This window comes from Nematolebias whitei, chromosome 10 (assembly GCF_014905685.2).
Source record: "Nematolebias whitei isolate Nwh7 chromosome 10, NemWhi1, whole genome shotgun sequence".
Taxonomy (NCBI): domain Eukaryota; kingdom Metazoa; phylum Chordata; class Actinopteri; order Cyprinodontiformes; family Rivulidae; genus Nematolebias; species Nematolebias whitei.
In genome coordinates this window covers 47772708-47790059 of record NC_056507.1, presented here as the reverse complement: position 1 = coordinate 47790059, position 17352 = coordinate 47772708, and the positions used below count along the sequence as shown (strand labels likewise).

The following is a 17352-nucleotide window of genomic DNA, read 5'->3' as shown; positions in this document are numbered from 1 at the left end:
GCTGAGGAGCGTCTGCCGGGACCCCCTCGGAATAGGAGAGATGAGGACCCACCACAGGGGCTGCGTGCAGCGTGGAGTCCACCTCAGGGATGGCTAAAACAGGAGTCTTTAGAGTCTGTAACTCAGTTAATAAAAAATCATATTCGGGGAGCAAAGAAAGACTAGGGATAGAAAGTAAAAAATCCTCCATCTGGGACAAAACGAAATCAAAGGAGGACGGGTTTCTTTTAGCTGAATTAAATAGTTCAAGAATGGTTTGATTAATATGAAAAATATCTTCAGGGGAAAATGAATGAAAAAAGGGAATGTCTGTATGAGTGGGTGTGGTGACGGGTGCCGCCCCCACCGGAAACCTGGAAGGTGAGGCAGCGGGACACGCTCCCACGGAGTCACAAGGAATACTCTCCGGAGGTACGGCCAGGCTGGGTTGAACAGCCGTGGCGCGGAGTGGCGGTGAGAGGCCGGATTCCACCCCCACCAGGAACCTGGAAGGTGAGGCGACGGAACCCGCCCCTGTAACGTCAACCGGACCGGACTCACCAAACCGAACAGGAGTGGACCGGAGCTCCCGCGGGACGCTGGATCTCGCCCCCACCGGAAACCTGGGAGGTGAGGCGGCGGACCCCGCTCCCACAAAAACACCGGAACCAGCTCTAAAGTTCTGCTCGGCCGACGAGACCTGATAAAGGTTGTTTACATGCTGCTGTTGTTGCTCTTTGAACCAAGCTGCTTTTCTTCATTGTAGAAGAGACGTTCACATTCGGATGATGTCGTTTCAAGTTGTTGACAAGTTGGACGTGTTTCTGCTGCAGATCCACGTCGACACACAGCTTTGACTTGTTCACTTGTCTTTTTTTTTATTCACTGTCTTTTTATTGAGTTCTTTTCTTTAATGCATACAGTTGTAAATACAAAGAAGTGTTTATCCAATACAGAAACAAAGTAATGTACATAAAATTAATCCCTACAAAGTAATCCCCTTTAGCCCACCCAGGTCACTGCCCAGTAGATCCACGCACTACATTCCTCTCTGCGACAGAAGTGGAACGTATTTTAATAAAATGAATTAACTTAATTAATCTGGAGCATTATTGTATGTTTTGAAATGAGTCAAGGAAGGGTCCCCATGTTGTTTCAAATTTACCGATTGAGTGTTGAAGAGAGCATCTAATTCTTTCCAGTTTCAAACACGACATAAGGTCATATAACCACTGCTTGTGAGTTGGAGGAGTAGCACCCTTCCACCTGGTCAAAACAACACGCCTCGCCAACAACGAACAAAATGCCAGAGCCCGCCGTTTAAAGGCTGTTAAAGGCAACCCCTCACCACTGAAGCCAAAAAGAGCCAAGAGAGGTGCCGGTGTTACTGTCACCCTGGCCATCAAGGACATTGTACGGAAAACATCTGTCCAGAACTGACCAAGAGCGGGGCAGGACCAGTACATACGAACCAATGTGGCCACATCAGTTTTGCATTTATCGCAGTATGGTGTGATTTCTGGATAAAAACGAGATAGCTTGCTTTTGGAGAGATGGACTCGATGCACAATTTTGAACTGAATGAGACAATGGCATGCACACAAAGATGTTGTATTCACAAGTTTAAGTATAGAGGCCCACGTCTCATCTAGTATGGTCACACCCAAGTCCCCTTCCCATGAGGTTTTAAGTTGAAGTGATGAGGTCTCTTTCATAGACAACATTTTATTGTAAAGCCACGAAATCAGCCCTTTACGAGTCGGGTTCAATAGTAGGATGGTTTCTAACAATGTATATTCTGGCAGAGAAATTGAGCCTGAAAAGTGAGACTGAAGAAAATTTCTGGCTTGCAAATATCTAAAAAAGTGGGATTTAGGTAAACCGTATTTGTTGCCAAGTTCCTCAAAGGAAGCCAAACTCTTCTCTATGAAAAGGTCCTTAAAATGAGTAAGCCCCCTCCGGTGCCACTCTAGGAACACCCCATCCTGAACAGGTGGTTTAAAAAAATGGTTAAGTGTAATTGGGCTTAAGAGGGCGAAATCATGAAGTTTAAAGTATTTCCTAAACTGGCCCCATATTTTCAGTGAGTGTTTCACTACAGGGTTTAAAATAGGCTTAGCTGAAGCCAGCGAGAGTGGGGAGCAAAGCACGGCCGGAAGGGACATATTGCCACCACTGCGCAGCTCCATAGCCACCCAGTCAGGGCAGCCATCTAGGCCATGGTAAAAATACCAGAACACCAAGCATCTAAGGTTGGCAGCCCAAGAATAAAACCGAAAATTAGGGAAGGCAACCCCACCCTGCTGTTTAGGCTTTTGAAGTTGTAATTTATTAAGCCTTGGGGGTCTACCCCGCCAGATGAAGGATGAAAGAATCGAGTCCAGTTCATTAAAAAAAGTATTAGGAATAAAGATGGGTAATGCCTGAAAGAGGTATAAAAATTTGGGTAGTATATTCATTTTAATTGAGTTGATACGTCCCACAAGAGACATGGAAAGAGGCATCCACTTTGTGAGGGATCCCTTCACTTGGTTCAACAGTTGAGTCAAATTCTCTTTGAACAGGTTTTTATGTTTTTTTTGTCACTGTGATACCAAGATATGTGAATTTTTGTCTCTCAATTCTAAATGGCAGATTAGCAAAATCTGACAAGTTAGCTTTATTGCCTATGGGGAAAAGCTCACTTTTGGTAAGGTTCAGCTTGTATTCAGAAATCTGACCGAATTGGCTGAATATATCGAGAGCAAAAGACAGTGAGGCTGATGGTTTAGAAATAAAAAGTAGAAGGTCATCTGCATAAAGCGACACTTTATGTTCCATGTCGTTCCTCCAGATACCGGATATCCCCTCACTGGTCCTAAGTGCGATGGCAAGGGGCTCTATGGCCAGATCAAAAAGCAGGGGGCTAAGGAACCTGGCGGGTTCCTCTTTGTAGTTTAAATGGTTTAGAAGTCTGAGAGTTGGTACGAACCGTGGCAGACGGTTGCTGATATAATAGTTTAATCCATGAGATGAAATTTCCTCCAAAGCCAAATCTGCTAAGGACCGCAAAGAGATAGACAAACTCAACCCGGTCAAAGGCTTTTTCAGCGTCCAAAGAGACAACACACTCAGCCGAATCCGTGGCACCGGAATATACAATATTCAGCAGCCTTCTAACATTAAAATATGAGTGCCGACCTTTAATGAAACCTGTTTGGTCTTTTGAAATAACCAATGGTAAAACAGCTTTGAGTCTACGGGCGAGAATTTTGGCTAAAATTTTAACATCCGTAAAGAGAGAGATAGGTCTGTATGAGGTGCATTCCACTGGATCTTTGCCCTTCTTTGAAATAAGTGTAATACAAGTTTCGTAAAATGATTGAGGAAGGGATCCTTGTTTAAAACAGTCAGTAAGGGTGGAGCTGAGCTGCACAGATAGCAAGTCTGAGAATCGTTTGAAAAATTCTGAGGGAAGACCATCCGGACCTGGGCATTTGCCAGATTGCATTGAGGCAATTGCTAAGGAAACTTCTGCCTGGGAGATGGGTTCATCTAACCTGCTCTTAAATTCTGGTGAGATTGCAGAAATGTGAAGTTTAGCTAGAAAATCATCTATTGTGTTAGAATTGGTTTGTAATTGTGAGCTGTAGAGCTCCTCATAAAAGTCCCTAAATGCATCATTAATTTGTCCATGGTCTGTGACTATACTGCTGTCTTGTTTTCAAATTTTTGAAATAGTTTGCCTTGCCCTAGAGCCCTTGAGCATGGATGCCAGTAGTTTATCGGCTTTGTCACCATGCACGTAGAATTTGGATTTGTTATGTAAAAGTAAGCGTTCAGCTGAGTGTGCTGTCAATAGGTCAAGCCTTGTTTTGAGTTCAACATGCCTTTTGAACAGTTCGGGACACTGATTCAGAGCATATTTTATATCAACCTCTTTGATTTGTTGAACTAGGTTGTTCTGTTCATAGGAGGACTGTTTTTTAATTTTCGCTGAGTAGGCAATGATCTGGACTCTGATATAGGCCTTAAAGGTATCCCATACTACAAGGCTGGAGATCTCTTGGGAAGAGTTAGTAGCAAAGAAAAAAAGTATCTCATCTTGAGTAAACTTTACAAATTTGTCATCCGACAGCAGGGTTGAATTGAAACGCCATGGTCCAGTTCTTAAGGGGGAGCAAGGAAAGGACAGGGACAGAGTGAGTGGGGCATGGTCTGAAATAACTATGCTCTGATAGTCACAAGAACGGATCCGCTGCAGCCATTCAGTATCTGTAATAAAATAATCGATTCTTGAATAGGTTTTGTGTACATGTGAGAAGCATGAGTACTCCCTCTTGTCAGGATTTAAAGTACGCCACACATCACACAGCCCATACTCAGAGAGAAAGGTTTGGATGAATGATGCAGATTTGCTCATGACATTACTTTTGAGAGATGAGCGATCTAAAGTCGGGTCCAGCCAACAGTTGAAATCGCCTCCCAGGACCAGCGAGTATTTATTGAGGTCAGGCAGGGAGGTAAATAGCTGTTTAAAAAAGTTCTCATCATCTATATTAGGAGTGTAAACATTAACCAGGGCGACCATAGTGCCACACAGTTTCCCACTCACTACAATAAACTTGCCATGTTTATCAGCCACCACATTCTCGGCCTCAAACTGAGTATTTTGGCTGATCAGTATGGAGACCCCTCGCGCCTTAATCTGAAAATGGGAGTGGAAACGTTGTCCCCTCCAACATGTCAGGAAACGACCCCCGTCCGAGCTCCTGATGTGAGTCTCTTGCAGAAACACCACATTTGCATTAAATCGTTTAATATGGGAGAAAACCTTCCTTCTCTTCACTGGGTGGTTTAAACCCTTGACGCTCCAACTTAAGAAATTTAAATGCTGACTCATGGTTACAGTTTGTATGTTAGGCAGGCAGAGATTGAAACGAAAGAGGTGAAGAAAAATAGCAATATCCTGCGAGACCCCCAGCAGTGACCTTAACCGCCCCCCACCCCCCCCCCCCCCCAACATAAACAGCTTCCAAACAGAGAACAACAATGTGGAAGCAAGCTTTCCAAAATTAACATTCTCAGAGAACCAATCTTCCAATAATTAACCACCTCAAAATCGGAACTAACCACTGCTCCTAGTGGACATGAAATATATGCAAACCCCCACAGTGACATAAATTTTGAGACATAATTTACACGTCTCCGCAGACACTATAGAAAAGAAGTAGTGTAATAAAATTTAAAGCAACCACAAGAAAAAGCATGAAAACGGGCTCCAGGCACCATAGGGACAAAGCAAGCAGGTATTAATGCAGCTACTCCTCCATTCATAAAGTCCATTATCATCCATCAGAATGGCCAGAATAAGTCTATTGAAAATAAGGTGATATTTACAATACTTGCTGCGCCCTGAGGAGAAACAGCCCGCGTGTGTTTCTGGAGTAAGTCATCAATAAAGCGTTGCTCCCTCATTAGTTTTTCTGTGGCTTTGGAAGCCTCTTGATGAACTGTTGAGCCTCCTCCACGGAGCCTAGAAGCTTTTTGGCTCCGCTGGATTCCGTTATGCGAAGATGGGCCGGGAAGAGAAGAGCCGGCCTCAAGCCCCGCTTGTAGAGCTCTGCCATGATGTCCTTATACACTATACGTTGGGCCAGGACGTCTGGGCTGTAGTCCTCCACAATACGAAGAGACGCACCTTTGTAGTCGAGCTTTCCTCTCTTCCTGGCTTCCCGAATGATGAGGTCTTTGGTCAAGTATCGATGCAGGCGAAGGATCACCGGGCGAGGAGGACGTCCTGTGGGCCGTTTAGCTGCAAGGGAGCGATGCGCTCTGTCAAGTTCTGGTGGGGTCGGGAACACCTCTTTCCCAAATAGTTCGCACAAAAGATTTGAAAAGAAATGAGTGGGTCGCCCACTTTCAGTGTCTTCGGGCAGGCCGAGGACGCGAATGTTCTGTCGTCTGCTACGGCTCTCCAAGTCCACCATTTTATCCTTTAGCTTAGCATTTTCCTCCCGGAGAGCAGCACACAAGTCTTCGAGGCCAGTTACTCGCTGGCCAAGGTCCTCTGTTGCGAGCACCAAGGAGGAGACTCGCTCTGCCTGTTCCTCCAGGGCCTGCCGCATCTGGTCTAGTTTAGAGCTCAGCATGTTGGCAGAGGACTTGAACTCAGATTTCAGATCCTCACCGTGCCGCTGAAGCAGTGCAGTGATGGCCTCCAGCGTTAAGCTAGCGTCCTCCTTCTTGTTTCCTTTCGCACTCTTACAGGCCATAACTAGTGGGTAGATAACCAAGATACTAGCCAAGGTGTTCTTGCAATATTGGGTGGCGTAAAATTAGGTCTCTGTGGGGTGAATTTAATTAAAAGGCTGAGTTTTTCCGGAGCAGTCCGTCGCCATGTCTACCCTGTCCGCATGCCAAACCGGAAGTCCGTTCACTTGTCTTTTAACAAGAAAGACATAATGTTCCCAAACAGATGCTAGGCTGCTAATGCTACGTGTGCTACAAGATAATAGCACCGTGCTGAAACACGCTTAGGAACTTTAGTTCAATGGTGATAATAATCTAATAATCATCATTCATCATTCATTCAGTTCATCTAATAATAATCATGTAGTGAGAGAGCCGAGAGATGGATTTAGCTCAGGGGTGCTCTCTTACATTTTATAATATCTGGACTAGTTCAAGTACATGATATTATACTTAATTTAAACGGATTCTTTCATTTTTCTGGACTAAGTGATCTTGTGCTTAGACGTACTGTGTCGGAGATGGTCTAATCAGTGACGTGAGATGTTAATTTTCTTTGACCCATCAAAATGAATGTGGTCATTTATTAACAGAATCAAAATTTAACATCAAACATTGTACACTTGATTATTCTGATTGAATGCAATAACACAGCTTAATTAATGAGCTTTACAATGAGAAATCATACGGCCATGATTTCTCACTTGCAGCTTGAAACAACAGACATTTCTGAAGATATCTTAAATTAATATCTGCAGACTTTAGCTTATCTTTTACTGGCGAGATAGAAGAGTTTTAAAGATGGGAAATGAAGGAGTTTAAATGGAGAGAAAAGATGTGGATGAGGATGTATGTCTGTAGACCAGAACAACACGCTCCTTTCAAGCGCAGTTCGCCCGCAGTACACTGGTAGTGAAGCTCATGACGACTCTTTTACCTTGGCAGAGGATGAATCCGCGGCGGTCAAGAGGTCCCTGGTACGCTACCTTTCAGCGTCTCCTCAGGGCGGCTGCGACTCGGCAGAAGTCGTGAGAACTCGTTCCACAGAACAAACTTCCTCAGAAGTTGTAAGGCTTTCACCAGGTGGAGCCACAGCGAGGCATCGTGGCTCCTACAGGAACTCCAGCCGAACTCCATCAGTACCAGAAGAACTAACGGGACTCTGAGAAGACTCAGAGGAACTCAGAACTTCTGTTCTCTCTCGGAACTTCGGTTCATGTCTCCCAGAACTTCTGTTCTTCTGTGCTCCCAGAACTCCTGGAACTAGGAAGTGTCGACTTTTAAAGAGTTCTGTTTCCGGTCACGTTTGGGAAGTCCTGACTGGTTGAAAGAACCAACAGGGGTGTGGTTTTAGTGACGTAAGAGGTTACTACAAGTCCGAAAAACAGAGAAATGTTTAGGAACAGACAGAGAAATGTTTAGGAACAGACAGAGGAATGTTTTGGAGAAATGACAGACTACAGGTGCCAGCTTCTCTGTTTCTGTCTGAGAGGTTTAAAAACATGACAGTTCGTTCCAATAAACTTGTTTGCGACTGTCTCCGACTTTTGACCGACATCACTCCTTTCTCATTTCAGAGAGAAGATCAAAATGCATAATTACTTTGTAACATAGACATTTAAAATGATTTCTACTTTGAATGAGGATTTAAAAAATCATTAATACTGTTTCACAGTTGATTTAAAATGAGTAGTTCACTTCAACATTTAAAATGGTTTGAACTAAGCACACTTTTGGATTATCAAGACATTTGTAAAAATAGTAATGATAATATAAAAAGAGAGTGTTCTTTCAATTGATTAGTTCAGGATACAATTAGAAAGTCTCTGGATGAGCTTAATTTGTATTTCTGGATTCAAATCAATGAAATAACAGTTTCTGTCCCATGAAGGTCTTCAGGGTCAGGTTTTGACCTGAGGCTTAGTTCACTACAATAATAACCTCTCATTAATAAAATTTAGTGAGTCAAAAAATAACCGAAACGGTACGCACGTGGACCGAACCGAACGTGCCGTACCGAAATGGTTCAATACACCCGCGTGTACGTTACACCCCTAATAAATACACATCAGCTATGTAACCATAAACTGTGTACTTATACACATCTAATGTATGTAAGTACATACATGTTCTCATTCACGCACAAGGTATGAACGCTCACTGACTAGTATATACACTTGACCCTCCCCCCAGTGATAGTACTCTATTACTACTACTATTACTTTATTCATTTTATTACTCTTGGTAAATGTTAACAGTGTGGAGAGACACATTCCTGCTGTTAGATTGGATTTTTATTGTTTAAACATGAATAAATATGTAAAAATAAATGAAACTGTAACTGTCCGTGTTTTTAATTTTATCTTGATAAAATTTCATTGTTTTTGGTCTCCGACCTGGAAATGTCCCCAGATTTCACTTCAGAAATCTGGTCACCTTAGTAGACAGTTACTTCTTACCTTGCATTGCAAACTATTTCAGCTACTCGGTTTCTTTGCTGGAGACTTCTCTGCTCCTCACACCCTCTCGGTGAAAAGCTTTGGCTGGAACAGTTGACTTCTGCGCAATGTAGTTCTTTTGACTTGTGTTAAAGTAAAGGCTTACTGAAAGAAAACTACAAAATAGCTGCGCCCGTTTTTTTGTTTGTTTGTTTTTTCATTTTTGCTTATTTATCAAATCCAGCTCCTGTCTGCTCCCGTTAACTTTCAATCCGGTCACGTCCTGGTCACGTGAGTTAAAATGAGTTTGACTCCGGACCCGCCGGAATCTCGCAGGAATCACGTGACTCGCAGTACTCCTGAAAAAATGTCATCCTCTATTACATATAACGCTTACATGTAAGCATTATATGTACTATGTAAGAGTACATGCAACACTTGTGTAAGAGTTACCTGTACTCATACAGTACACGTAAGAATAGATGTACTGTAAACCGCGCACACAGTTTTCATCATGCGCTCATGTGGAGAGACACAAGACTGGACTTTTTCACTGACTGTAAACCAGAACTCTGAAGCTGACCTCTCTTGCAGGAGCAGTTCCAGTTCCTGTTTGAGGCCATGCTGAGCCTCATCGGGAAGCGGGAAGAGGACGACAGCAGAGCCATTGTGGTGGGGGCTGCCACCACCGAGAGCCTTGAATCCCTCGTCTAACTTCCCCCAGACAAGAAGTCAAACCTTCCAGAAACAGCATGTTGTCCTCCTACTCCAAGCAGCAGCAGAACGTCTTGATTGTCCACGTTCCATCGGCAATGATCAGCCCTAGATCTGCTTACTTTAAGATTTAACTAGTTTGACCTTTGTTCAGCTGGACTTTCTGCTTTCATTATGTGCCTCTGTGTCCATCCTGAGTTTGATACCAGCTGTAGATGATCTGACAGAGATATTTGATTTAATTCTTGATAAATATTGTATTTATAGGCACTGAGCCAAAAACGGAGACAAAGGAAAACAAATGTCATCTCGACGTCAAAATTTTTATTTTTTAACTCTTGTAGAATGCTTAGTTCTGTAAAAACCGTAGCTGGAGTGTGAATGGAGTGAGTGTGTGGAGTTTGAATTGAGAAAGCTCCTCAGATGAGGAGCGAAACGTCTTCTGTTACAAATAAAGTCCAGTTTTTGTATTGAACGTTTTTTGAATTCATCATGTCCTGGATGACTGAGAATCTTCACCAGCATAGTGTGAATATAATTTAAAAAAAGGCTTTGGGATGATAAAACTAATGATTTCTTGTAATGTCAGAGCAGTCCATCCGATGAACCAAATTTCTACATTTTTGTATTTTACTCCTTTAGTGCATCAAAATGATTTAATTCTGGTTGTTTTTAACTGTTTAGTAACTAAATGTCAAGTACAGGATTATTGAGGTTGGTTTGTTTTTTGTACTAACCGTTATTTATGTGGATGCAAATTACACTGTCAGATTTTTAGGGAATTAAAAATGTGACAGAACTCAGAGTGAGGAGCTTGTTGTTTTATACGACGATACCACCCACAGAGTGGGGAAACAAGTCACAGTGGCAATTCATGTAGATCTGAGGAGAACCGATGAGAGCTGAGTCTCCACTCAGGTGACTCACACTTATCAATGGCAAAGCAGCTAAAGAGACAACCATCCATACTCCCACCTCGAGACAATTTACAGTAGGGTTACCATGGACATGCACGTTCATCAAAGAGCTCCCCCTACAGAGATTAGTCCAGGTGGGTAGAATTATTTTTTTCACAATCAGAATCAACTTTATTGTCATTGTACAGTTAAGCACAATGAAAATACATTTTATGCAGCCGTCCAAAGGCAAGGATAGATGGAGGTGCACGGAGGCTGCAGCTTCGGTGTGAAGCGCTGTCCTTATTGTTTGAATAAGAAAAGGGAAGAACAACATGAGGAAAGAAGGTATAAAAAAAGATCTCTCACACTGTGTCCTTGACACACAGGACACAGTGTAAGGTAGTAAAAAACTACATCAGCACAAAAAAAGCAACATAGATAGACATAAGATATTTTGTAGGGGGGAGGCCGACAAAGGTGGTGAGATTGTCCCTGAACACTGCCAGAAAGTTCCATAGTTCTGATAAAGATGGCAGAGTGTCTCAGCCGACTCAGCTCTGATAAGGGTCTATAGATGTTCTTGGGGGGGGGAGCAGAGCATCATAATTTACATATCCTCCAGGAGCAATTTGACATAAGTTGGCCTATCCAAGGCCAAGTGGGGAAGCCAAATTCAGATAAACAACAAGTGTTTTTGGGGCCGGCCGACTCTACTGATATCATGTCTGCCTTCAGTTCTGCTGGTACACTCAATGGCAAATCCAAACAGCCAGATTTGTGGTAATTTTGTCGGTCCGTGCTTGTAGCCTTCTTTAAGGTCGATTCCTTCATGCCAGTGAGTTTCAGGCTCGCAAAGCATTTAATTCTTAGTGCTGGAAGCACAGTACAATCCTTCACATACGCAGGCAGCCTCACCATTGCCAAAACTGCTGCCGACATCTTCCTAATTTGTTGATATCCCAGGTACCCGCCGATTCCAAAAAGCAGATGATTCTGTTATTGTAATCCAATTATGTGCGTGTCTTAAACCTCCTCAACGGACAATACAGACAGACACATCTTCTCCCAGACAGCAAAATACGATTGAATCAACGTTGAAATATGGTTAGACAGAAATATTGACTCAATGTTGAAGCCTGATATTTAAATTAGGGATGCACCGATCCACTTTTTTTTTTTACTTCCGATCCGATCCTGATACCTTGAACTGAGTATCGGCCGTTACCGATCCAGTTCCAATATCATGATCATCACTGATTTTATATGAGGCTGTAATAATCTCCTCTCAAGTACAATTTGTAAAAATATATGCATGCATGTCCAAAAAGGCAACTTGAGGTAAGTTTTATTAATGTTGGATAAGTTTTAAAGTTAGAATTAAATTCTGCTAACACAAAACATGTTTCTTTTTATTCCTAATTTTAAAGTGATTAATTTAAGTGATTGTTTAAAGTTGTTTTATATTTTATAAGGGGCGGATATAAGAATTATTTTTCTTCTTTCTGCACTCTTTTCATTCAATGTTTTCTGTTTGATGATTTTTTTTTGTAATTTTGTTTAATTTAAATGAATGAATAAATTAATTAAATAAAATGTTAAATGTCTTCAAACACCTGCTAAGGTCATGGCATAAACCAACAGACATGTTCCTGTTTTTAGTATTTTACATCACTTTATAATGTAGCTGTTTTTGTTTTTAATATAATTTTCAAATCATATGTTTTTTATGATTGTCTACTGTTGTACTTGTAGTGATGCAGGGACAGCTTTGCTGTAGCTTCACTACTAATTAATTATTCTTAAAGATAGCTCAAGCACAAAGAATATTAATTATTTAATTATAACGGATTCTTTTCTTTTTCGAGTTAAATTATGTGTCGTGTGACCGAGATAAATGTGAGGATTGTTTAATCAGTGACATGAGACACCATTTTATCTTTGACCCATCAGAATAAATGCGGTCATTTATTTAACAGAATCAAAATTTAACATCAGAACATGTACACATTGATTTGCTGATCTGTTTCTGATTAATAAAAACTTGGCACGCTTTACTAACAAGACAACAGAACATTACTGACAAATAGAAAAGTTTAAGGGAAGGAATGGAGCAGTTTAAAAGGAAGATGTTTGTTTGTTGACCAGAATTAGCACACTTCTTTCAACACCAGCTCAAACCCCCGGTCCACTTAGTGCATGACAACTCGTGACGTCTCTTTACCTTTGCAGATGATGGATCAGCTCCAGTCTAGATGTCCCTATTGTTGTGGCTGGTTACCACGTCGTGTTCAAGACAGCTGAGACATCGCCCCGGTATAAAAGATTTATTTGACAAACAGGAGTTACAGATATTCAGAGACAAACAATTACATTAGTAAAATATATGCATATATTTGGAGCATTAAAGTATTAAAGTTTGTTTTAAAATTCCTTCAACACTCACCACGTGAGTGATCCATTTTAGCAAACAAAATTGTTAAGCAAAATGAACTAAGCCTCCTTAATTTTTGTTTACTTATTTTTACACCAAATTTCTTAGTGCATGCTTTATTTTTCTTCAACATTTAATCATTAGCCTACACATTTTGTCTACGTACCCATATACAAAAGTAGAGGCATTACATTATTTTAGTCTTATTCAAGAACACTTTGAACAATTTATTTTGTCAATTAAGTTGACATTAGATTTGCATGCATACAGATTTATCTTTAAGATTCCATTACATGAACAAAGCGCTTAGACACGTAGTTTAGGTGGTAACCAGAAGTCACCAGATGGATACCATCCTACGCCAACATCCTGTGGTCCAGATGAACACCATCCTGATGCATCATCCAGAGGGTCCCATCCTTCCTCCAGATGACACCACTGCATCATCCAAATGGTCCAATCCTTCATCCAGATGACACCACTGCATCATCCAAATTCCTTCCTCCAGATGACACCACTGCATCTCCTGACGATCCAACCCATCGTTCCAGAGAGTGACATCACCATGCCTTCCAGAGGACCCATTGGTCTTCACATGGAATACCCTTGAGTTTCCTTTCCCTTGAAGGTAGAATTATCGCTTTGAACTCAAATGGAATACCTTTGCCTTTCCTGTTTCATGTTGTGGAATTAACCCTTCAAACACTTGGAATTAACCCCTTTGAACACACTGAGAATAACCTAGAACATTGATCCTTTCCCTATCTGGAATTATTCCTTCAGACTTCATATGGGATAACTTTAACCTTGTTTTCCTTCCATGGAATTATAGACTTTGACTTTTGGGAATCTACTACAACGTTCTTGGAACATTCCTGAGGTGTGGACGACGAGTTTTCGATTCACAACCATCAGGGTTGAAAATCGAAAAGTGGGGGAATATGTAGGGTAACACCACCTTTGAACAGAGTTCACCTCATCTCAAAGCAAACATCATTCTTGTGTTGTGTTTGAAGCTGTTAAAACAAGATGCATTTATTCCCTTGGGAACGAACAGACTTTATCTTACAGGTGTTAAACTCAGCCTTGTCAAAGTGTTGGCCACTTTCAATATGAACTCATTTCCCACGAAACAGACAGATCGTCTGAATGAGAGCTGTGGTTCATTTTGACCTCGAGGTGGGACACCTGCCGAGGAGTTTACTCCCAGGATTTTCCCATGGAGATAACAGTTTTAAAAGAATCCTTTGTTTTAAAAAAGGAGATTCTCTTTTCAGGAGATGAACAGCGACACTTGTTGGGTGAACATTACATGTTTTTTTTAGTGTCAGAACTGAATGTGTCATAGAAGATGTATGTGTTAAAGTAACCTCTCTAAGATAATCATGTTTATTTTTCTCCTTTTAAAACAAGTGTGGCTTTTTAAAAGGCAGACAACTAAAATGGACTGTTATTTTATATTAAAACACAGCAGAGTTTATGAACCATATCTCATCCGGTGGGAGGTCCTAAGTCAATCTGTAACACCCAGACAGACATTTCACTTCTCAGTTCTTCTCTACTACTACTGACTACACACTTCACCGCTCCGTCTACATGAAGCCACTTCAACTTCTTCCCTAGTGAGATGTCCGGGGAAGAAGCTTTTCTGCAAACGTCTCAGGACGAGAAAAACCTGGCATTAGAGTGAGATCCGAACCAGAGACACCAATCACCGCAGAGTGATAAAATCATAGCTGACTTCAGAGCCAGTGGCCGGACCTTCATCCCTCCAACGGTGATCGTGACTTTTGAGGACACAATCCGCCTTTCAGTCACCGGAGCCTCTCAGGCCTTGCTGGTATCATCATAAGCAGTTGTGGACATTCTGACAGCTCGTTCTGGTGAGAGAGACCCTTCAATGCACTTTCTGGTGATCAGACATTCACAATAACATTAATTTAGATACACCACAGTTAATTTAGTCCAAGGTTCTTCCTTTTATAAAAAGTTACACTGGATTTTATTAATCAAATAACCTTTGACACAAGGTAATTTTGTTATTAATTTGTGTATTAATTTTTATGAATAACCTTCATCAGAGTATTATTTTTGTAATAAAATACATAAAAACCAACTAAATTTGTGATTATTTTGACATATCTGTGTGTATTAACTGATTTAATGCTCTTTAAACACAAGCAAGAATTCACGTTTCAGTTACATTTGAGGGTAGAGACTGATTTATTTTCCTCTCCAAGAGGTGGTGTCCGCTGAACGAGGTTATTTGCATAATAAATGCATATCTTATGAGCTTGACTCATAACTAATAAATTATATAGATATCTGATCAACAAAAACCCTCTACAAGCGGCATTAGATGCAGCTCCAAACCCATCAGAGAGAGCGGCCAATGCCAAACAGGCTTTTAGTCTGACCAGCCGGCCACTGCGTTTCCCACGGCATCTGCGCCCTCTCCGTGCAGGTGGAGCGGGCGCGTGGCACAAATAGGATGGCACGTTTGACAGAAATGGAGGGAAAAAAGTTTGCGATCATCTTGCACAAACGAAGCCACGTTGTTAAAACAGGGTCAACAATTTAAACGTGTTTGGCGATTATACACCAGCAGAGAATTGGCACCCTGAATTATAAAAGTAAAAAACAACACAAAAACAGTCAAGGTTTGCAGAGAGAGGCAAGCTGAAAACACTGGCACCGCCATCTTGAACTGTAAGCAGCACGGCGGTGTAACTGGTAGAGCTGCTGCCTCTCAGCGAGCAGGTCCCTGGTTCAAATCCCGGTCCGGGGGCCTTTCTGGGTGGAGTTTGCATGTTCTCTCCGTGCATGCACAGGTTTTCTCCGGTTTCCTCTGACAGAACAAAAACTTACATTTTAGGCTGAGTGGTAACTCTAAATTGTCCCTAGGTGTGAGTGAGAGAGAGAATGGTTGTTTGTCTCGTTTGTCTCTATGTGTCCCTGTGATGGACTTGTGACCTGTCCAGGGTGTACCCCGCCCCTTGCACAGTGATGGGTGGACATGGGCACCGGCGAACCCCGTGACCCAAAAAGGAAGCAGCGGGTAAAGATAATGGATGAGTTGATGGACTTACTGTAAGTTACTTATGACTAAAGTACCATGTTCATTTAGGTGGATGGTATTTGATCATACTGGTATTTAAGATGTCAATCTGGTGGATTTTATATTAAATTTTAAATAGTATCTGTAATTAAGATTGGGCCTCTGAGTGTATTAATCCAAGGTAGCAATTAGGGGTTATGTCCCTCTTCCTCTCCTTAAAACCCAAGCGTAAGGGTTTATTTTTCTTCAAAAGTTGTTTCATGGGAACAAATATCAAACAAAGGGATGAGATTAAACATCACAATCTGACCTCACACTCCCTGAGACATAATCTTCATGAATAATGTGCATCAAATGCTGCTAGGAAAACTAGTTTTCAAACACAAAACTTTGATTTAGTGTAATTATACTTGTGCCAAGTACTATACAGCAGCAGATTTACCTCAATAGACCAGGAGCTCTACAGATGATCAGAAGGAAGTTTGCAGCCCACCCCCCACTCCCCCCAAAAATAGAAAATGGCCATGATGCTTCTGTAACAACAAAGAGATGTATAAATGAAAGACGGAAAATGAAGTCATTCCTAATTCCATTGCAGGCTCCTGTTTGACCTGTGGATTATGCATTGTTTCCTGTATTGAGTCAGAGTTTAATCCCTGGACTGGATGCTCCAATTGATTTCTCCTTTGTTAATCCAGACTAAGACTCAGCAAGAAATGCATCTTTTCACGTCAGAAAATAGGTCAAGTGTCCAGACATCATCTTGACCTGCTGCCACATCCACCAACTCATTTGCATTTTTGACTTTTATTAATTCAAGGACCAATTCTTTTTGCTTGCTGGCCTAGTTTGCATGGCTGCCTCTGAACTGAGCCGAGTCAGTGATGAAGAACCTGACAACATTGTGCTGATTAAACTTACCAGCCTTGTTGGTACCCCATGGTCACAACTGGTCCAACACCTTTAAAACAACTAGTGTGGACTCTGAGGTTATGCACAGACAACACATTTTATCCTCACCAACAGTGAGCTAACAAACTTGAGGCAGTTCTCTTCATTTTCAGAAGCTGGACCAGACGTTCAGTTTGGATATTGATTTCTTCAGCATACATTCAGCTGTTTCAGTCACTCAGGCAGCAAAACATTTAGCTTTTCAGGACATTACAGCTCAGACATTGTTTTCCTTCAGCTGCTCCTTCTTCAGGGGTTGCCACAGCGAGAAAATTCTCACAAAACTAACATTTCACGCCGGATGCATTGTATGAAGCAAGCACAGTCCTGTGTGGAGCAGGGGGCGCCAAAGGGGGCGCCAAGGGAAGCAGATTGGAAGGGGGTGAGGTTAAGGGCTTTGGTCAAGGGCCCAGAGTGGAGCAAACGAGGATGGAGGCAGGTGTGGGTGCTTCACCTTTCACACCCAAATTTAGAATGGTCAGGGGACTTGAACCGGCGAACTCCTTATTACAGGCTTGCCTTCTCTAACCACTTCACCATAATTCTTCGTATGTTTATCATTTAAAAACTTACCTTTTTTTTCCCCAGAAATGAATTGAGATCTGTTCACTCCCTTGAAAACTTGAAGCTCTTTGATGTGCACTCGCTTCA

General features: G+C 41.8%; 1 protein-coding gene across 1 annotated transcript in view; it reads left to right on the top strand.

Moving 5' to 3' along the window:
* LOC119416526 (receptor-type tyrosine-protein phosphatase gamma-like) overlaps positions 1-9362 on the top strand; it is a 57492-nt gene extending 48130 nt beyond the window's left edge. The window contains exon 7 of the mRNA XM_037683757.1: positions 9243-9362. Coding sequence (XP_037539685.1) covers positions 9243-9362 — 120 coding nt within the window. The remainder of the gene's footprint in view (positions 1-9242) is intronic.
* Positions 9363-17352: the final 7990 nt, after the last annotated feature.